General features: G+C 44.2%; 1 protein-coding gene across 1 annotated transcript; it reads right to left on the minus strand.

Annotated features, from left to right (window-relative positions):
* Positions 1 to 15,789: 15,789 nt before the first annotated feature.
* On the minus strand, positions 15,790 to 16,146 carry LOC139831824 (uncharacterized). Its single transcript, XM_071821168.1, has one exon. The coding sequence runs from the start codon at positions 16,144 to 16,146 to the stop codon at positions 15,790 to 15,792; it is 357 nt and encodes a 118-aa protein (XP_071677269.1).
* Positions 16,147 to 22,839: the final 6,693 nt, after the last annotated feature.

Here is a 22,839-nt window from a genome sequence, read left to right on the forward strand (position 1 = left end):
ATTTATAGAGGGAGAGGGGGTTGGCTGCCTCCTTTTTGATTGGCTAGGATGGGTGGCTGCCCATTTAATTGTTGGGGTAGTTGAGAGGAAAGTCTTGCAAGAGAAGAAAGTGAGGAGGAAAGTGGCTGTCCGAAATTTCCATGCCAACATAATTGGCCGGCTCCATTCTTGCCAAATACAAGTGAACAATGTGAGGGAGAGGCACAACATCCATGTGAATAGATATGTGCATGATATTGAGGAGAAAATGTCAAAGAGTGACTTTGATGATGATAAAAATAGGAGCAGATACATATAGATAAAAAGGAGTATGAAGGTGACATGTGCCATGAGAATAATCTCCACCACTTTGGTTGAGACCAACTTATGATGAAGATATTTCCCAAGGTATATTTGATGATTAGTAGCTTTTATAAGAATTCAATTTTGGAAGGATTGGGATGGACCACATGCAACAATGCATGTGCATGTCAAGGTAAATGGGATGGTGATGGTGGTTTAGACAATTATAGAGCAAGACTAAGAGACATGGTGAGTGAAGTAACCATGTACTCACAAGGATGAATATGGTGGCAGAAATCACCAATTCATGAGGTCAGGGTGATGATGGAAAAGAATAGAGGATTGAGATGGGTATGATGAGATATAACTTGTTCTTCAAATAAGAGGTAAATTGGAGTGATTTGAAAATATAAAATGATCATCCATTTGATCAAAAATTGGAGGATGGAGGGGATACAATGTGGTGGATCAGAGATGTGCATAAGATGTGCAAGAGTTGCCATTTGAAAAAGAGTTTAATTGAAAGGTATGGGACACACCTCAATTGTCTAGAGACAATTGGGAAAGAACCCAAGTGGAAATGGAATTTGAAAAGGTTGAGAGAAAACTAGTTGGAACATAGGAGTTCAAAATATTCTACTTGCTTTCTCAAGTTAGGTAGAGTTTTTCTCAAATGTAAAATAATCAAGAGGGAAACAAGAAATGGTATAGGTACCATAAACAAGCTTTTTGTTAAAACAAAGCAAAATAGAAATAATGTTTTATAAATCAATACTTGGTAGAAATGGGATGAAAAACAAAACCCATTTCAGTTCCTTGTTTTCTTTGAAGAGAAATCTTGGAAAGTTTTAATAAAACTAGAAGTAGTTTTGTGATTAAAACTAGAGAAGGAAAACTGTAGGATTTTTGAGGAGGGAAACTAATTTAGGGAGGAGTGTTCTCAAGGGTAGATGGTGGCTACAAAATGTATCCATCATTCCCACTCTTGGTTTTGTGAAGATTAAACTTGAATAAAAACAAGAGGTAAAAGTGAAGGAAGTGATCTAGAGTTGAATCATTGGATAGGGTATAAGATCAAGTTGAATATATGTGATGCAAGGGTAGAATGAGACATGCAGGATGTGGAAATTGTAGAGGGAGATGCACAGATGAGATCCATGCATTGAGATCACCAAGTTGTGAATTAAGGATGATTGAGCTATCTTGTACCACAAAGAGAAAAATCAAGATGGCACACCCATGTTGTCATCAGGAGAGAGGTTTGATGTAGTAAGAAGGAAAACAATTCTTCCTAAGCCACACATGTGTTTTATTTGGTGAGTTGCTTGTTTAACCACTAGGGGTGTCGTTCTATGAGGTAGCTCAAGACAAAATTCAACAAGCAAATCAAGACAATTCATCTACCAACAGATCAAGGTAATTCATCATAGCAAACAGATCAAGGCAATTCACCTTAATTAGTCTATGGAAAAAGTTTTTGTTCCCCCTGATTTTTGAAATAAGGACAACTAATCAAGGTTGAAAAAGTTGGGGTGTTACAATGACCCTCTGTGAGCACATGTTCAATAATTTCTTCTTGATTTTCTTGATAGTTGGTTGTATTGCCTTTGTTGACTATGTGCGCTAGATTGTCTTATGTGTGACTCTGTTTGACTTTGATTGAGTTGCTTGTTTGCATATAGGTCTACAAGTGGGAATATGGCACAAACTTTATATACAAATATCATCTTAAATATTGGCCAGTGTGGTTATGGCGTCTGCCAGCGCCGCCTCCTCCCACGCTTCGTTTTTTGTAGCTTCCGGGTCGATGTCGAACTGCGGTGACGGAGGTGGTGGTGGAGACGGTGGTGGAGGGAACTGGCTGGCGCCGGGACGGTTCGTCATTGCGTAGGTGGTGTTTATGCGATGTGGGTTGTGCTTGCGGCGGATAAAGGGGTGACGACGGCTGTGGTGGCTACCATTGAGCTGGGGAGGCCTTTTATAGACACCGGCGTCGCCGGAAGAGGCGGGAAGAGGCTAGAAGCGGCGAGAAGAAAGCGCGGGAACACGCGGTGTCGTGCAGACGTCAGCGACGCGTGGAGGCTGCGCAGCCCCTTCGTTCGCGAGCCGTTGACGAGTCGTTCCCGCCACTCCCCGCCTCGCATTTCGTTGTGTCCGGCGTGCCCGAGCGTCCCCTGTGAAGCGGGGATGGGCTCGGGGTGCCGAACACCGTATTGAACTGCGCCGAATGGAAGGAGGCTTTATGAGACGCGGCTGAAAACGAAATTTTGTTCGGTGCATCCCAAATCTCTTTGAGAGATGCTTCGGGAGACGCGGTCGGAGATGATGTGAAACCATCAGTATGTAATACACGCGATTGTCGGTGTCCATGCATGTGCTCTTGAGAATACTTCCCCGATCACCATCTCGATCTTCCCCACGATTTCCTCAAGACTTTTTGAGCATTGCCTTTTCTTCAACACTGCCCACGAATTGATTATATTACAAACTCTGACGATCACGCAACATGGATCATTAGGGAATTTGGACGGCAGGCGTCCCTTGAAAATACCAGGGAACTTGGTGATCACCTCCTCAGTGACGGTGTCACCCTCGTTGATGATGCCGAGTTGCCGACGCGGCAGCAAAGAAGCTTCTACGCCATGGCCGCGATGGCAATAATGGATTTCTTGCTGCGAATCCTCAGGCTGATACGCCGGAGCGAGAACCTGGTGACGCCAGCGAGCGTCTTCCATCTGTTCGTCGGTGCGATGGGCGGCGAGGACCATGCCGGGTCAGGTAGCAGGGGCGGCTGGCTGGGGACGAACAGGGCCCCAGGCTTGTTGAGAGCGGCGTTGGCGTCCAGTGGTGGACTAGAGTGAGGGGTTGTGCGTGGAGGGGTGGCGGTCTGGTCACCGTGTACCGAGGTTGTAGGCTTGCGGCCACAGTGCTCGTGGCCGTTGGCGAAGCCGGACCTGGAGTTCCCAGTTCCGCAGGCGCACTGGCATCGGCACTCATGACTTATCGGCGTCGGCGTGGCACGCACCCAGGTGCGAGTCGAGGCAGCGGGAGGGGTGCCAGAGCGGGTGGTGTCGTGGTTGCCAGAAGGCCAGTGAGGCAGCCGGCAACGCGGGGAGTCCAGTCCAGCGTGGTCACCGTGCACGGGCGCGTCGAGGCGCAGGAGAAAGGGAGCATTCAAAGCGCCTGCCACTGCCAGCGGCAGTATCAGGAGCTGCAGCCTCCCATCGGCGTCCATCACCACTTCTGTCGGTGCGGCTATTGCCTCTCGCCCTCTCCTGCCATCACGGCCGTCACGGCGGCGTTCATCGTCTCTTTGGCGGTCATCAGTCCTGCGGTCACCGGCAGGTGCGCCGTGCACGGGAGCGGCCCCGGAAAAGCCGATCCACCCAGGAGTGCTGGTCATCGCGGTAGCCGCGGGGCTCGTCGTGGTCATCGTCTCTGCTCCGGTCGCGCTCGTCATCCCGACGGTGGTCGTTGCCGCGGCATGGACAACTATGGGTCTATGGCGAATGACGCAGGCAGTGAACTACAGTGGGGATGCCCACGCCCAAATCCGGCGATTGTTTCATCCGGATTGGACGTAAATCTGACATGAGGAGCGCCGAAGTTCCAGCCGTCCCCCCGGCACGACACCCCCAACTTGGGGCATTTGACATATTTCAAACAAATTCGACATAAAATTTAACAAGTTCGGCAAACAAGATTCAGAAAATTGCTGAAACAATTTCGGTGAAAAGCAGTACAATGTTTAACAAGTGCTGAAACAAATGAAGCACACAATTTCACAAGATTTGAAACAAATAAATAAAGCACAAACTAGTTGGCATCGGCGTTGGCGTTGCCTCGGAGCGTCCATATGTGCTCCACCAGATCATCTTGCAGCTGTCGATGCATTGTAGGGTCTCGGATCTCCTGGCGCATAGCAATGAAAGCGGCCCATGATGTCGGCACCTGGTGATTAGGCTGTGCAAGAGGTCCCTCTCTCTCATATGGTGCTTGTTGCTCAGCCAGAGGAACCGGATGTTTTCGCTCATTTTCAATAATCATATTGTGTAGGCACACACATCAGTTCATCACCTCCCACATCTGATCTTTGGACCAAGTCATAGCGGGGAACCGGACGACAGCAAATCTCTGCTGGAGGACACCAAATGCACGCTCGACGTCTTTTCGGCAAGCTTCTTGTTTCTTCACAAACTCGCAAAGTTTGGGGTGCTAGGTTTCGAGATAGTCTTCACAAATGTTGCCCACTTTGGATAGATACCGTCTGCAAGGTAGTATCCTTTGTTGTAGTGCCGACCATTGATCACATAGTTCACCGGGGGAGCATGACCCTCAACAAGCTTGGAAAAGATCGGGGAGCAGTTTAGGACGTTGATGTCACAGTGCAGCCGATTTTGTGACCCTTGTACATTCCCTGCCACGCAAACGGACAGTTCTTCCATTTCCAATGCATGCAGACAATGCTTCCAAGCATCCCTGGAAAACCCCTGGCTTCATTTGTTGCAAGGATCCTCTGAGTGTCTTCGACAGTGGGTGTTCTCAAGTAATATTCCCCGAACACTGCTATGATGGCCCTGCAGAACCAATAGAAACAATCAAGGGCGGTGGACTCCGCCATCCGAAGATAGTCATCTGCACCATCACCGGGAGCTCCATACGCCAGCATCCTCATAGCCACTGTGCACTTCTGCAGTGACGAAAATCCAACCAAACCAGTGCAATCCGCCTTGCATCTGAAGTAGGGATCAAAGTCTCGGATGGCATACACAATTTGCAGAAATAGCTTTCTGCTCATCCTGAAACGACGCCGGAAAACACTCTCACCATGCAATGGATTGTCGGCGAAGTAGTCGGCGTACAACATGCAGTAGCCCTCCATTCGTTGTCTCGGCTTGCACTTCCGGCGACCTGGTGCCGACCCACCACGTCGACCAGTTGCCAGTCCGGCGTACATGCTTGACAAGCAGCCGAGGATCATCATGTGCTCCTCGTCTTGGGCGGCGGCTGCCATCTCTTCTCACATAAGCTCGACGAACATCTGCTCCTCCTCTTCGTCCGAGTCCATGGCCGGCGAGGCAAATGGACGAACACCTGACGGGCGTGGTCGAGGCAACCCGAGCCGCCAGCGACGAGGAGTAGGCCAAAGTCGGAAAACAGGCCGGCGGAGGAGCAGCCAGATAGGCCTTCGTCGAAAGACGGCGGAATATAGGCAGGTGGAGAAGGAGGGACGGCGGAATCTGGGCAACAAGACGGCGGGGTGGTGCCGGCGGCGAGAGAGATACGAGGGGTGGGGGAGATTTTGAGCGAGGTTGCGGTGGGGTTCGTGTGTCGAGTCGCCGACAGATCGGGCCCTTCCCCGTTTTTCACTCGTCCGCAGTCCCCGAGCGCTCCCCGGGGGACCGGGGATGGCGTGGGCTCGCCGGATGGATGAAGGGCCAAATCCGGACGAAAACGAGAAACCGGGTTCGCGACTGGGCCGAATTACGCCGTCCGGATGAGAAAAACGTCGCTCGGGGGCCTCGTCGGGGAGACGAGTGGAGATGCTCTTACAACAACTATGACAACTCGCGCAACAGCAGCAGTGTCGGTAGTCAGTTTCGGTACAAGCACCTGGTAAACAGAGTATTGGCAAAATGTCAACTATAAAGACTTACATGTCAGTTGTGCTGGAAGATGGCGTTCATCCAAGCTGCTGGGTAGCATGTTGATGGCTCATCTGCGAGAGAAACATCCTTCATCCTGAAGAATTACACATTGTTTGACAAAATCTTACAACTCTAGATGCAGTTATGTCCAATTTTGTTGAAAACGAGAGCACAACTTTCTTATTGACATATGTTAATTTTTTTTCGATATGGGAGCATGGCTCCGGCCTCTGCATCAATAGATGCACACAGCCATGTTTTTATTAAAACAAAGGTTCAAATAAATATCCTTATTACAACCCAGAGACATCTAAAACTGTAACAGTAACCAGTCAACCAAAGATGAAAATAAAACAAAATATATCCATCTTCAAACTTCGATTCTTTTAATGTGCCGCCATCCAGTAGCCTGGAAATAGCAGTCCCGTGCGACCGCCAATAGTTGGTTGCAACCAATATCCATAATATCCCGCTGGTCCTCCGGGAGAAGGTATGCCCATAGTTGTATCCAATGCGCCGCACGAAGAATAACCTGCAAAAAATTGGTCCCCTTATGTTTATTAAACACAATATCATTTCTACTAGTCCATATCGACCAACAAAGTGCAGAAATGCCAATACGAATATGTTCTTTATCTCGCTTATTCACCCCATTTAACCAATTACCAAACATGTTAGTAATATTTGTTGGAGGAGGAATGTTATAAGCAAAAGATACCATTCTCCAAATCAGTTTTGCAAAAGGACAAGAGAGAAACAGATGATCAACCGTCTCATTGTTATCACAGAAACAACATTTTTGACAACCTATCCATTTTCTCTTAATCAGATTATCCTTAGTAAGTAAAACCTTATTACTAAGAAACCACATAAAAATCTTTATCTTAAGGGGTACTTTAATCTTCCATAGGTATTTTCTCAGAAATCTAGTATGTCCATTCATAGGATCAAGATACATAGATTTAACTGAAAATAAACCCGAGTCTGTTAGTTTCCAAACAAATTTATCATTATCATTTGTCAATTGTACAGACATTAGGCGTTCACACAAGTTTAACCACAAATTCCACTTATGTTCATTAAGGTATCTCCTAAAACCAATATTAATAGGAGATTGACCCAAAACCGTACATACCAACACATTATTTCGTTGGACAATATTGTAAAGAGACGGATATTGTTGAGCTAATGACACCTCACCAAGCCAAACATCTTCCCAAAACCTAACCATCGACCCATTTCCTATTTTAAAAGAACCCCTCTTGAAAAATTCATTTTTCACTCGCATTAACCCCTTCCAAAAAGGAGAATCAGTTGGTTTTTCTTCCACTTGAGACAAAGTTTTATTCTTAATATATTTGTTATGTAACAATTGTTGCCAAACTCCATCTTCAGTTAATAACTTGAAAAGCCATTTGCTTAACAAACATTTATTTTTCAATTCAAGGACTTCAATACCGAGACCCCCTTGATCCTTTGGTCTACAAATGATATTCCAACGAGATAATCTATATTTCTTTTTGTGTTCATCAGATTGCCAAAAAAATCGGGATCTATAAAAATCAAGTCTCTTCCTCACTCCTTTAGGAATCTCTAGAAAAGATAACATAAACATTGGTAGACTAGTGAGAACGGAATTGATGAGGATAAGTCTATCACCATAAGATAGCATTTTACCCCGCCAACATCCTAATTTTGCAGCAAACCGATTTTCCACTGGGTTCCATTCAGAATTACGGAGCATTCTATGGTGTATCGGAATACCTAGGTACTTGAGTGGCAGAGATCCGGAAGCACACCCAAAAATTTCTTTATATTGATGTTCCATATCCGATGCTTTGCCAAAACAAAATAATTCACTCTTATGAAAATTTATTTTCAAACCTGATAACTGCTCAAATATGCACAGAATGAGCTTCATATTAACCGCTTTTTCTAAATCATGCTCCATAAATATGATAGTATCATCTGCATACTGCAACACCGACACACCCCCCTCCACCAAATGAGGAATTAAACTACCCACATGACCAGCTTCTTTTGCCCGTGCAATTAAAATAGCTAACATATCAGCTACAATGTTGAACAAAATAGGAGATAGTGGATCCCCTTGTCTCAGACCCTTCCTAGTTTGGAAATTATGACCGATATCATCATTAACTTTTATGCCGACACTACCCCCTGTACAAACTGTTTCACACGGTCACACCAAATGGGATCAAATCCCTTCATCCGCAAGACTTGTTGAAGGAAAGGCCATTTCACCTTATCATATGCCTTCTCGAAATCAATTTTAAAGAGAACCCCATCCATCTTTTTACGGTGTAATTCATGTATCGTCTCATGCAAAACAACAACTCCTTCCAAAATGTGTCTCCCAGGCATAAAAGCCGTCTGAGTAGGTTTAACCACAGTGTGTGCCACAACCGACACACGGTTGGTAGCCACTTTGGTAAAAAAATTAAAACTGACATTAAGCAGACATATAGGTCTATACTGCTGAATTTGTATTGCGTTCTCTTTTTTTGGTAACAATGTTATAATCCCAAAGTTTAATTTGAACAAGGGAAGCCCCCGGCCTGAAAATGGCCGAACATGGCCATGAGATCCTTTTTAATGACATCCCAAAATCTCTGATAAAACTCTGCAGGAAAACCATCCGGCCCAGGTGATTTGTTATGTTCCATTTGGGTAATGGCTTGAAAAACTTCTTCCTCGGTAAAATTTGCTGTTAGGAGAACATTCTCCTCCTCAGATAGCTGTGTGATGTCATCAACCCGATTTTCTATCATCTGAACATGGTTAACCTCAGGTGGTCCAAAGAGTTTCTTGTAGTATTCGGTAATGTAGACTTTTAAGTTATCATCCCCGACAATTGTACCTTCTTCTTGCTCTAGTTGGAAAATTTTCTTCTTCCTATGTTTGCCATTTGCAATCAAATGGAAGTACTTTGTATTATTGCCTCCCTCCTGTATGTATTTTACTTTAGCCCGTTGTGCCCATTTAATCTCCTCATCTCGTCGAATTTTATTCAATTGCTCATTTGCTTGTTTTAACTCAGATCTCTCCCTCTCATTTAGGGGAAAAGTCTCTGCTTGAATATCTAGGAAATCTATTACGTTTAACAGACGTTCTTTTTCTTTTTTGTATTTTCCACTTAAATTTTTTGCCCATCCCCGCAAGAATCTTCGCAAATGTCTAATTTTATTTTGCCAAGTTTGCATCGGCGTTTTGCCAATAGGACCAGCCGCCCATTCAGTTGCAACCAACTCATCAAAACCATCTTGCTCAAACCAAGACAACTCGAATGAGAAACGCGCCGTATTCCCCCTATGGGCCTTACTACCTGAATCAATAAGCAACGGAGTGTGATCCGACCCAGATCGAGATAAAGCTCTCACCGAAACCAGTGGGAATTTTTGTTCCCACTCCACACTTGCTAACACACGATCTAGCTTCTCACCGACATATGTTAATTGAATCAGAGCAAGTTCTGGGGACCTGGATTCAGCAAACTAGGATTGCTCAGGTGGTCTGGAGTCTAGACTGGGACTTGACACCGTGCTCCCATGAATTGCTGACAAATGTAGTCTCTAACCCATCTAAGTTACTTTCTGTTTGAGCTTTTGCAAGAAATGATGGTAATCTAAAGCTTTCTTATGCACATGTTGTTCTCATGACTTTCTTCTGGTTTAGGTGTCTAAATTCAAGCAAAGAGATGAGGTTGAACATGACTTTCATCTGGTTTAGGTGTTGCTCGTTGAGGTAGTGCTCCTGTTTCAGGTATTGGTCCGGGTTCTTTCTTGACATTCACATTCAAGTTCAACCCTCTTTCTTTCAAAAAAAAAAATCAATTATTTTCTCTTTAACCATATTTTGAAAGAAGTCTGTGAACAATTTCTAGGACCTAGGTCAAACTTTCCACAATTTAGATGCGAAATTCGGAACAATTCATTCAACAAAAGCAAAATTGAAACACCAAATTAAATCATGGAGAGGGAGAGAAGCTTGCAGTAATGCAATGGAGCAAAAACTCTAACGCTGTTTTCGTTATCCGTGGGTAATGAAAATCAATCCCTCGAGAATCGCTTGGAAAAAAATAATGCAATGGAGCAAACAGAAGTGCCCGGAGCTCGAATGCTAGTTGCTGCGTGCGCCAGAAACATCCGCTTTGGCTGCTACCTGCTGCTCAATGCTAAACGCGAGCGGAAGAAGCCGGCGACCAGCCTAAGCTAAGTTGTGGGCGAGGACGAGACGAGCCCCACCGGACCACCGGCCACCCACGGCTGCTAACCGGCCGCCGTCCAAACAGGTCGGGAGTCACGAGACGAGGAGAGATTGAGGAACGGGGTGAGAAGAGTCCAGAAGAAGCTCGTCTCGGGCTCTCTAGCCGGGCGAAACCTATACACCGACCAGATGGGTGTATACCATGCGCCGCACACCTCGCACGGTACGGGCCCGCCCATTTCGGGTGTTAGTTGTTTTTTAATCGTTTTGTCTATTCTATTATGTTCTGTTCTTTTTTCTTTTTTTTTCTTTTTTCCTTTTCTAGAAATTGTTTAAATCTGAAAAATGTTCGAATTTGAATATTGTTCAAATCTGAAAAATTCAGATTTTTGTAAAATTATTTCATTTCAAAAATTGTTCAGATTTAAAAATTGTTCAAATCTGAAAATGTACAAATTTGAAAATTGTTTAAATCTGAAAACTATTCAGATTTTTTTTAAATGATTTCATTTTAAATAATGTTCCAATTTTTAAACTATTCAAATCCCAAAAATGTTCAGATTTTTATAAAATGATTTCTTTTTTAAATTGTTCAAATTTGAAAATTATTCAAATCTAAAAAAATGTTCAGATTTTTACAAAATGATTTACTTTTAAAAAAGTTTCAAATTTGAAAATTGTTAAAATCTGAAAAATGTTCAGATTTTTTAAATGATTTCTTTTTTAAAAATAAAAGAAACAATAGAAAAAAAGAAACATAAAAGAAAAAACATCTTACCTGATGTTGGGCCATGGCCTAGCTAGTACCCGTGGTTTGCAGGGGTGTGTGGCAACTGCTTGAGCACCGACTAGCTCGGTGGATAGCGCCTACCTTCTAGCCCGGTCATTGCTTCTCTTGTCGATGGCTCAGCTCGATATGGATAAATTGGCTATATAGGGGTAGTAGAGAATTTGCAATTTTGCTTGGGTGGGGGGGGGGGGGGGGGCATGGTCCATGTTGGCCTCCGTGAAGGTCTCCCTGTGGCGAGACCTACCCACAAACCCGTCGGTTGTGCTTGTCCACCGCTTCGCGAGTTATGTCATCTGAGTTTAGTCCAGTTTTGCTTACAAGATGTGTGTTTACAATTCTTAAAATTTTCGGAACGAATTTCATAATACAAACAAAGAAACAAAAGGAGACAAATCAACCATGAATGTTGTCACAAGTAGACAAAAGTGATAACAACACTATTCACATATGAACCATTTTTGTATCTCTATTTGTATTTTTAATTTGATTCTGAAAATTTTATAGGTCATCAAAACACATATTATGAGCACTCACAAAATTTATTTGAACTTTTTAGACTTGTAAATTCGAAATTTGAAGAGAAGTATCATGGAAGTATTGAGTACTAGTGCTGCCATGCTGGAAGGTGGTGTTCATGCAAGTTGCGAACATGTTGGTGGCTCAGCTATGCCGGATACACTTTTTTGACAAAAGGAATACATTAACATAGTGGAGATACCGGTTACACCCAATTGTGTGATATACATGCTTCGTCATGAAGACTTACATGTCATAATGGATAAATCTTGCAACTATAAGGGCTGTTCGGTCCAAATTTTGGCCAAATACATGGATTGCATTATTGATATCTATAGGATCAAAGCAAGTTCCCTGGACTTGGATTCTACCCTAGGATTGGAGACACACAACTATCTTTTTTATTCACTTGTGTGAGTTACAACTTTGCTCCGATAATTATTGTTAGCTCTAGAAACCTTTTTAAGATATTCCTTAGACAAGTATAACCCACCTATAAAGCTTATTAACTGATGAAGAAATGCAACATTTTCAATATTATTGTTTAGATCCGAGAAAAATAGGTTTAATTGACAAAGGTTTTCATGGCGTTGTTCGAAACAAAAAAAAATATACTACTTCAATAATGAACATTACTTTCGATTCAAACAAAATTTAATATAGACCAAGGGTATTGCAATGATACACATTTGAACTATAAAACGGAAGGTTGAATCTTAAAATTTATTGGCATCTTTATGACCGTTATTTTTCTATGTATAACAAGAAGCATACTAGCTAGTTTAAATAAATTATAAATAAGTAAAAAAAAGAAATTGTCTACATAATAACATTCATTTAACCAAAAAAGGGTTCTACTAAGTATACACCATTGTTCTCTTTATCTTGTTTGTAGGCCCCTTCGCTCAGGGATATACTTTATCTCATGAATCGTCTTGATGACAAGAGGGATAGGATTCTTGATATTATATCAAGGATCGAGAAATTGGTCCATAGTGGCCACAATTGCTGCCACTTTTTCCTTCATGACTCAGAATCTCTACAACACACCTTCGGAGCATGTCTGCCCATTTTCGGGCATCAATGGATTTGACTGCCCGGGTATCCCATTGAAGAATGTTTTGCTGCAGTGCTCTCTGTTGCTTGTAAATCAACTGTTGTGCTGTTCATATCACTTGGCGCACTTTCCGTTCTATTCTGCAAGGACATCCTCTATAAGGACACCGCACATCTATCACTTACTTAGTTGCATGTTACGCACGATATTTAGACTTTCTGTGTGGGAGTGGTGTTTTGGAACATGGGAGCATATGCTCCCTCTATTTTGAAATTCATCTTACAGATATTTTGAATTTTAAAAAAATTGAAACGAAAAATTTGCACGTACATCTTCACGTGCTACACGCTCACAAAGTTGTTTCATAAAAAATGGACTTGTCATGTGACGTGTGTAAAAAAGACGAAACTCAGTGCTAAAAAAATGCTTTTTACAAGATAAATTTTCTCTTTTTTACGTAGACCGCAAAAAATATCGATTTTTCGTGAAACTTGACGAATGCACCTATATTATGGAGATGTACATGTAGAATTTTTTATCAAAAATTTTCGACAACTCGAAATATAATTTTTTGGTATAGGGAGCATATGCACCCGGGAGCATATTGTATTGTCTGCCAGGCTTAGTTTGGAAATGTGATGACAATAGGCCTGCTGCTACCGTTGATTATGCTGTATTGTCAATACTTATGAGACCATTTGCCTCGAAGAAGCTCAGCATGGTTATCCTGAGGGTATTGACTGCTACCATATTCATGTACTGCTGTTAACTTATTTCCTTATTGACTACTTCATACAGTGATGTCGTGCAATGCTCCTGTTGGCTATTCCTGAGAACATGTCTGTGAACGACAGGGCAGGACTATTGTTGTCTTTTGTTACTGAAAATTGTGCAGCTCCAAGTTTTCGTGAACTGAATGCTGTGTTCAAAAGGGTGAGCCTGAAAGTAAGTGCTGAACATTTGATGAGTTGATAGACTATATTATCTCTGCTCAATACTTAGTGTCTGTCCCCCATGACATTGCAGTCTAACTTCTGCATTGCAATGTTATGTCTTTGTGACTAGGCTTCTTGAATAGCTCGTTTCAGTTTCCTGTTCTAATTTAGAGAACTCCCATCTATGCCATTTATTATCCACACTCTTTATTTGAAAATGGTGCTCTGATAAATTTTGATTTGCCATGTATTGTTGGATATATATAGATGCTTGAGGTTATCCATCTTGCTGATGTATGATTCTCTGCACTGTATTATCCTTCTTTGTGATGCAAAAACCTAAAGCTCTGAAATCTAATATAGTATTGCTAGTTGTTTGTTTGTGGTACCAACTGGTGCACTCAACCTTAAAATAGTACTTTGTTTATTGTTATTGGACTGTGTGCTATAGTGTTACATAATTGTTTATGTATGATCCTCTGCTACCTCACCATGTGGATTGGTATACAACCTAGTCTATTGCTCTAGTTTTTTATCTGTCTACCAATCGTCTGTCTATTGCTCTAGTTTTTTATCTGTCTACTAATCGTTTGTTTCTCTTGTTTTTAGCTGTCTACCAATCCTTCTGTTGCTCTTGTTTTAGCTGTATACCAATTGTCTGCTGCTCTTGCTTTTATCTGTATATCAATTGTCTGTTGCTATACTATAGCATTAGCTGTCAAAATATCTTTGGTGATACTGCTTGTATTTTCTTTGTCTCGACAGGAGGTGAACTACCTCGACATCAAGGAGCTGCTGGACCTGACCTGCCAGACAGTTGTTTACATGATCAAGGGCAAGTCTCCCGAAGAGATCCACAAGATCTTCAACATCAAGAACTGACTTCACCCGAAACATTGGCATGACAATATTGTTGAACCACCAAAGGGGCGCTGACATGATCAACCGCAAGACTCCAGAAGAAATCCGCAAGACCTTCAACATCAAGAACGACTTCACCAAAGAGGACGATTATCAGATCCGGTGGGAGAACCAGTGGGCCTTCGAGTGAAGGTCATCGCCGTGACAACTAATGTGAGTAACCAACAAAAAGAGGAAACATGGCGTCGTTAGTGCCTAGGAGCAGTTGTTAACCGTTTGGTTTGAAAAACTATGCTATGGTGAAGTTGTAAGTTCTGGTTTCGGTCGATGGGTACATCATACCATACCATTCGCTTAGCTGACTCTGTTCCGTGTTGGTGGTGATATTTTGGTGCACTCTTGAACCTGGTGATGAGGGAAAAATGCTGGTTATTCTGCAGTAAGAGCATCTCCACCGGCAGCCCCCAAATAGTCGTCGGCAGGGGCGTCGGTACTGCTGTATGGGGGGCGCCGGCAGTGCATCCTCCATTTGGGGACGCTGTTTCCACATCGACGCCTCCCAAACGGCGGCCCACAATTTTTTTTCTTCTTTTTACAATATTTTAAAACAACATATCAATCACATTTTATTCATACAATCACACAAATAGAATTAAATTATTCATACAATCAATCAAACAAATAGAATTAAATTATTCATACAATCAATCAAATAAATAGTACTTGAATTATTCATACAACCCAACAAACAAATAGTACTTAAATTATTTATACAGGCAAACAAATAGAAATAAAATCATGCATTGTTGGCTGCTCCTCTCCTCGCCCACAAATGCGCAGCTAGATCCGCCTTCAACTGTGCATGGACATCTGCATCTCGAATTTCATTGTGCATATGAAGAAAAGCAACAAATTCTTGGGGTACATGCTCTACCTTAGCTAGTGGCCCTTGATAATCAAATGGATGATCATCCTGCACAGGTGCGTCACGCTCGCTCTCAATGATAATGTTGTGGATGATCACATAGGCATTCATCACCGCCCACATCTGTGCCTCAGACCAAGTGAGAGCAGGGTACCTGACAATAGCGAAACGCTGCTGAAGCACCCCAAAAGCACGCTGAACATCCTTGCGTGCTGCTTCCTGGCATGTTGCAAAATAGGCTTCCATCTCGTTTGATGGAGAGGGAATTATCTTCACAAATATAGCATATGTCGGGTAGATACCATGAGCTAGATAGTACCCCTTGTTGTATGTGTGACCGTTTACCTCTAAGGTCACGGCAGGAGCTTGTCCCTCAGCTAGCCTGACAAACACCGGAGAGCGCTGCAGCACGTTGATATCATTGTTTGTTCCTGCCATGCCAAAAAAATGCATGCCAAATCCAAAGCTCATGGTCTGCCACCGCCTCAAGAATGACACTCACAAATATGCCCCTAGTAGATCCCCTGTCAAGCAAAAGGGCAATTCTTCTAGCCCCAATGCATACAGTCAATGCTTCTGAGCATCCCAGAAAACCCTCTTGCTGCATTCTTTTGCAGGATCCGAGCTGTATCATCTTTTCTTGGTGCTCTCAAATAGTTTTTAGCAAACACCGCTATGACGGCTCGGCAGAACCTGTAGAGAGTCTCTGTACATGTCGACTCTGCCATCCGTAGGTAGTCATTGGCTGTATCTGGAGGAGCTCTGTATGCAAGATAGCGCATTGCAGCAGTGCACTTCTGAATGGAGGTGAAGCCCCACAAACCTATGCAATCTTTCTTGGCCATGAAGTACTTGTCGTACTCCCTTACGCCGTGAACAATCTTCAAGAACAGGTCCTTGTTCATCCTAAACCGGCGCCGAAATTCCTTCGGCGAATGAGTCGCGTCGTCGTTGAAGTAGTCGCGTCAAGCAGCATTGCACCGGCTTCACGATGCCGGTTGATGTTCCTCCTCTTGCCTGCCTTTGAGCCGCCACGCCGAGGCACGACGAAGAAAGGCTGGCGAACGCACAGCATGTTCGTCAGAATCAGCTTCTGCTGTTGCCGCCGAACAGCCTGAGCGTTCTGCTCCTCCGTGAACAGCTGCACCATCATCTCGTCGTCGCTGTCCATCGCGGCAATCGGACAAACACCTTGCGGGCGGGGCGATACTATCGCGGTGGCGGCGAGCTCTGTTCCGGGCGAAACAGCGGCCGTCGGTCGAGGGGGTGGCGACCGTGTCGATGGACGGCGGTTCCTAGATAGTCAGCGGTGTCTATTGCAAGCAGGGGCGCGGCAGCGACGACGACGGTGGTGATCTAGAGGGGTGGGAGTCGGCTCGGGCGTGTGTAGGAGGCGGGAAATCGGTGTGTCTGGCTGCCAGGCGGAGCCCACGCTCGTTTTCAGATGTGCCGCGAGGTGCCGGCGCGCCCGATTTGCGCTCTTAGCGGAGGGGCCGGCACGGGGTTGCCAGCGATTCTATTGGGCTCCAAAATTGACTGGCGCCGTTTGGGACGCACCGGTGCGAGACCATTTTCGCTGTCGGCCCTAAAATGCTATCGGGACCGCTATCGGGGACGCCGGTGGCGATGCTCTAATGCTAGTTCCATCTTGTCTTTGTGAGCTTTGCTTTGTTTCTCGGATGGGTTACCAGCTGATTCATTGTTTCTTGTGTGCATCTTCTGCATTTTGTTGCTGCACTTGTTCAGTTCGTGTTTTGCAACAGCAGGTTGAATGTTTTTTGTTTGCCTGCTGACCAAGCTCCTCTTGAGCCATCAACATCCAAAAAGAGCCAAAACCTGCCATGTATGTCAGGAGCTTTCTTGTGTTACAACAGTATTGCGCAAGTCTGGAATTTTCCCGACCACCTGAAGAAAATGTGTTCCTTGACCACGAAGCTGGTTAAAGTGTGTCACTTGCGTACAAACCGGTACGGAAAAACACCAAGATATCAAGGCGAGGCGGCTCCAAAATCCATCTAGGGTTTCGTTCCTCTCGCCGCCGGTGACGCTGCCGGTCCGCTTCGCCTCCGGTGGCCTTGGGGTCTTGGAGGTGTGGCGGACCGCGGCCTCTCGCCGGCGGGAAGGTTTCAGTTTTTCGTTTAGTTCATTTTCGGTGTCTTTTTCGGGATGGTGAGGCGGCGGCTACTTCCTGAAATCAGAATAAGGTCCTCCCCGTCATATCCTCGCTTCGGTGGTGCATCTAGCGCCAGCGGAGGGCGCGTGAAATTGTGTGTCCGGCGGATCTCCCTTGATCCGGTCGTCTTTCGTGTTCGATTGTGTAGTTTCAGGTCAGTCTCTTCCGATTTACGGTTATCATCATTGGCGATGGTTGCTGCTATGGTGCGTTGGTCCTTTGGGGCCTTAGCACGACGACTTCCCGTATGTCTACTACAACAAACACTACTACGACAAGCTTTGTCTGGCTCCGGTGATGGAGGGGTGGGCGGCGCGCCTTCGGCTCATGCTAGTGTCTGTAGTCGTCGCTAGGTGGTCCAATGATCTATTTGTAATTTTTATTACTTTTAGATATCTTTGTACTGTTGTTGATGACTATTAATAGATCGGTGGAATTTCCGGAAAAAAAAAGTGTGCCACTTGCATTCACATTTAGAGACAACCAGTTTGCCATGTGCGAAAATTCGCGTCCTAAAAGACCTCACTGCTATACAACATGAGTACTGGCGGGCTGCCCTAGCTAGCGCTCGAGCGCTAGGGAGGAAATGAGCGCTCAGTTTTCAACCAAAATATTTTTCCATTTTTGGCAAAATTTGGACTGTAGTGGAGGCTATTAAAGGAAAGTTTTGCATGCATGTAGAAACAGACGAATTTGATGACGTAAACGAGAATCTTTCCGAATTTGAAAATTTAAAACATTTTATCTCACAAACGACAACTTCGATTTAAGATCTGTTTTCACCTATGAGTCAGTCTCGTCGAGATTTTTAAAACTAGCACCCATGTTAATATGTTTCGACGATTTTTTTTCGGGCTAAAAGTTATCAACCCTTTCTATTTGAATAATCAACCCCCGTAATTGAGTGATCAACGGTAAATGTATAAAATTATCAACCTGATGCAGGCTATTTAGAAAAAGTTCTGCATGCATGCACAAAATAGACGAATTTGTTGATGTCAGTGGAATCTTTTCCAAATTTGAAAATTCAAAACGTTTTAACTTTCAAACGACAACCCCAAATTAAGATCCGCTTTCACCAATAAATTCGTCTCGACGAGATCTTCAAAACTAGCATCCATGTTAATATGTTTCGACAAACTTTTTTTCTGCCTAAAAGTTATCAACCCTTTCTATTTGAATAATCAACCCCTCCGTATTTGAATGATCAACGGTAAATGTATAAAATTATCAACCTGGTGCAGACTATTGAGAAAAAGTTCTGCATGCATGCACAAAATAGACGAATTTGCTGATATCAGCGGAACCTTTTCCAAATTTGTAAATTCAAAACGTTTTAACTTTCAAACGACAACTCCAAATTAAGATCTGCTTTCACCAATAAATCCGTCTCGACGAGATCTTCAAAACTAGCACCCATGTTGATATGTTCCGATAAACTTTTTTTCGTGCTAAAAGTTATCAAGCCTCTCTATTTGAATAATCAACCCCTCCGTACTTGAGTGATGAACGGTAAATGTATAAAATTATCAACCTGGTGCTGTTGAGGAAAAAGTTCTGCATGCATGCACAAATAGACGAATCTGCTGATGTCAGCGAAATCTTTTCCAAATTTGAAAATTCAAAACGTTTTAACTTTCAAACAACAACTCCAAATTAAGATTCGCTTTCACCAATAAATCCGTCTCCACGAGATCTTCAAAACTAGCACCCATGTTGGTATGTTTCGAGAAAAAAAAAATCGGGCTAAAAGTTATCAAGCCTCTGTGTTTTGAATAATCAACCCCTCCGTACTTGAGTGATCAACGGTAATGTATAAAATTATCGAACCCAAAGTTAATTTTATTTTAAACATTTTAGCGAATATTATTTTTGTTTAGAAGCTATCAACCCGGTGTCCTGTTATTTATCAACAGTAAATATAAATAACTACCAATCCTAAAAATCTCGCTTCATTTTGAATATTTTGGCGACTCTTTTTAGTTTACAAGTTATCAACCTGGTGCTCCGTTATTTATCAATGGTAATTATAAAAAAACTACCAGCCCTAAAAAGTATTTCATTTAGAATATTTTAACGAACATTTTTTTTATTTTACAAGCTATCAACCTGGTGCCTCATTATTTATCAACTGTAAATATAAAATAAATAATAACCCTAAAATGTATTTCATTTAGAATATTTTAGCGACTCTCTTTTAGTTTACAAGCTATCAACCCGGTGACCCACTATTTATCAATGGTAAATATAAATAAATGTCAACCCTAAAAAATTAATTTAATTTAAAATATGTAGCGACTCTTTTCTTGTTTACAAGTTATCAACCCGGTGCCCCGTTATTTGTCAACGGTAAATATAAATACCTAGCAACCCTAAAAAGTAAATTTCATTTAGAATATTTTAGCAATTTTTGTTAACTTACAACTTAAAACAATACTTAATTTCAGTAGCAAGTGGTAGTTCATTTGAGTTGCAAGTGGATCTTCCCACCCGTTATTTTCTCCCTTAAAAACCACTGGCCCGAAAAAGAGAATTATAAAAATTAATCCAGAAAAACATGAATTACCGTACGAAATAACAACATAAAGGGAATTGCAAAAAAAAGAATTGTCAAAAGGGAATTGCAAATAAAGATAATTGAAAGGATGCGTCGTGCTGAAAAAAAAACAGCGAGATGCTCTGTGCATGATTGCAGCAACTTGTGAGAGCTAGCCTCGTGCTGAAAAATTGGCTCATTAAATGCAAACCCATGAGATACTTTATGCTTGCATGCAGTATGAACGCTTTTGGCTGTATGCAACTTGCAAGTGAAAACATGAGCTGTTAGTGTGAACACAAAGCTACATATGTGAACGTAATTAAACACTACAGGACAAAAAGGGAATTGATTTCGCGCATGGCGCGAGCGCTGCCGCGCTAAGAAAAGTGATCGCTCCAACGATCGATTGACATGGAGGGGATTTGAGTACTGGCGTAGTTAGGCAAACAGACATACAGGGGGTTTTTTTTTTAAACAAAGGAAGGACCCCGAAGGGTCCAGGCGTTGGATTGAGCAGGTTTATTGCCCCAGACGCAGCTACTGAGGTATCGCAACTTCAGTCGGTTGTTTTCATCACAACTCACACGACGGCAGCAGGTTTGATATCGCTTCACTGTTATGTTTGTACTTCGTAATCTGAACGGCACTTTCCTGCAACTGCCTTAGAGCATCTCTAGCAGAGTACGAAAAAACACAAATCGAAAAGAAAGGATTCAGTCTCCCGAAAACGAGAGTTAGTCCGTTTTTGGCAGTGGCGCAGAACAGAAACCGTAAAGACGAACCGAAAACATGAAATTAGAAATCTCGCGGGAGAATTCATCGATGAACACATATAGACGATAGTTGTTGCTCCGATTGAGCACCAAACTTTACATAATTCAAACTAATAACCTAAATTAACTAATATCCGCAATAGGGCGATCTAATTTTGCCCAAAAATCGGCCAGACGGCCTCTACGCGCGACGACAGCGGTGGTGGCGGTGGAAGGCGAGGCGGTGGACGCTTGGAGCTCCTAGTCGTCGTCGAGCTCGACGATCTCCAGCTGGAAGCGGCGTGCGCGTTCTTCACGGCGCACCGCCTCGTATTCCTGGACTTGCCGGACGGCGTCGGCCTCCTCGCGGCGCCAGCGTCGACGGGCCTACGCGGCGGACACGGCCGCCACCTGAGCGACGACCGCCTCCTCCTCCTCCTCGTCGTGGACGTAGTCCTCGGCGGACACGACCGTCGCCGCCGTCTGCGCGACGACAGCCAGCTCTGCCTCCTCCTCTTCTTCTTCCTCCTCCTCCTCCTCCTCCTCCTCCTCCTCCTTCTTTGACTCTTCCTCTTCCGACTCTTCCTCTTCCTCCTCCGACTCGGACCAACGGAGGCGTCGCGAACCGCCAGTGGAGGACCCCTCGCCTCCTAGCGCGTACTTGGCGAGCTTCCCCGAGGGCGTGAGCCCCCTGTTGGTCCACCGGCGGGCGCTGCGCTTGCGCGCGCCCTCCGAGCAGACCCATTTCCTCCGCTCCTCCTCGGTGCGGAATACGGGCGGATGCGGCGGAGACTCCCCGCCGCCCAATCTCGCGGCTGGGCTGCCAGCACCTCCACGGGAGGCCATCGCGCGGCGGAGGATGGAGGTGCGGTGGCTAGCTGCGCATGGATTGCTTGTCGGAGCGGGGGACTGGCGGCGGCGGAGGAAGAGAAGACGGCGGAGGGGAGTAGGGTTTGCTAACCGAACTCCCCTCGGCGAACCCTTTTAATAGGGTCCGTGCGGGGAGTTGTTCGGGCCCCTGAACTTCCAATTCGGGCCGGCCCACTTTTTCGGGCGCTGATCTGCGCCAGTTTCGGCCCGAACCCGTAAATCCGCCGGAAAAGTTCGGTTCCGGCGGGATTTGCGGGCTCTGTTAGAGATGCTCTTACAAAGTGAGTCAAGCTAAAACGACCTTCGCTTTCAGTCGCCCAAACATAAGCTTTTGTTTTTTTATTTAGTATACTCCCTTTTAATTGACTTGGGATTGAGTATAAAGGTATATTAAATTCGAGTCAACTAAAAAAGATTGGACGAAGTATAGTTGATAATTTGGGACATTGACTTGAAGTTACCTTCAAAGACTTGTTTGGTGGCGTTTAGGGTTTCTTCGCCTCTCATCGGAGCCATCGGCGATCTGCTCGCTTATGTGGCTTTTGGACCATGGATATGGGGTGGATCACATTTTAGGGTTTTAGTTTCGTGGGGCGGAGCTTGGATGGAGGTGGTGGCGTCTTTTCAATAAAGTCTTCCCGGCTTCGACCCCATCTTGAGGCTGATGTCAAGAAGCTTGTGCGAGTGGTGTGGTTCTCGAGGACTTCTTCTGGCTGGGGAAATCTCCGGATCATTATGGAATTCCATCGGTGGTTAGTCTTTCTTTTTGTCTCCGGGACGAATGTGGTCTTCTTGACCCGTTCGGTGACTTCCCGTCCGCAACCAACAACGTTTGGCCGACTCGGGGGGAGCGGCTGCGGCGGCGTGCGTAGACAAGGTCTGGAGGTTGGGCATCTCAGCATTTTCGTTGTAATTTTTCGTTTCTGTTGGGGTACTTTGTATTGTTCGATGATTTTCTTAATGCCAAGGTTCTATTGGTACAAAAAATAGGCTTGTTTTTCCCTTTTGCTGCAAGATTGTCCAGATGACCAACATGACCACAATTGCCACATGATTTAAGGTTTGCCCCACCCTAAAAAAATGGGCTGGATTCGCCACTGGTCTTAAACCTGCCCATCTGAACACAAGATGTTGACCACATCATACCGTATGAACAAGTGTTGTGGGTTTTCTTTGGTTAAATTGCAGAAAGAGTAAAATGCATCACGGTACCGGAGCTCGGAAAAGAAAATCGATACGGTCACCAATCTTAGAAATACGTGAC

The sequence above is a fragment of the Lolium perenne genome, chromosome 5 (genome assembly GCF_019359855.2).
Source record: "Lolium perenne isolate Kyuss_39 chromosome 5, Kyuss_2.0, whole genome shotgun sequence".
Classification (NCBI taxonomy): Eukaryota; Viridiplantae; Streptophyta; class Magnoliopsida; order Poales; family Poaceae; genus Lolium; species Lolium perenne.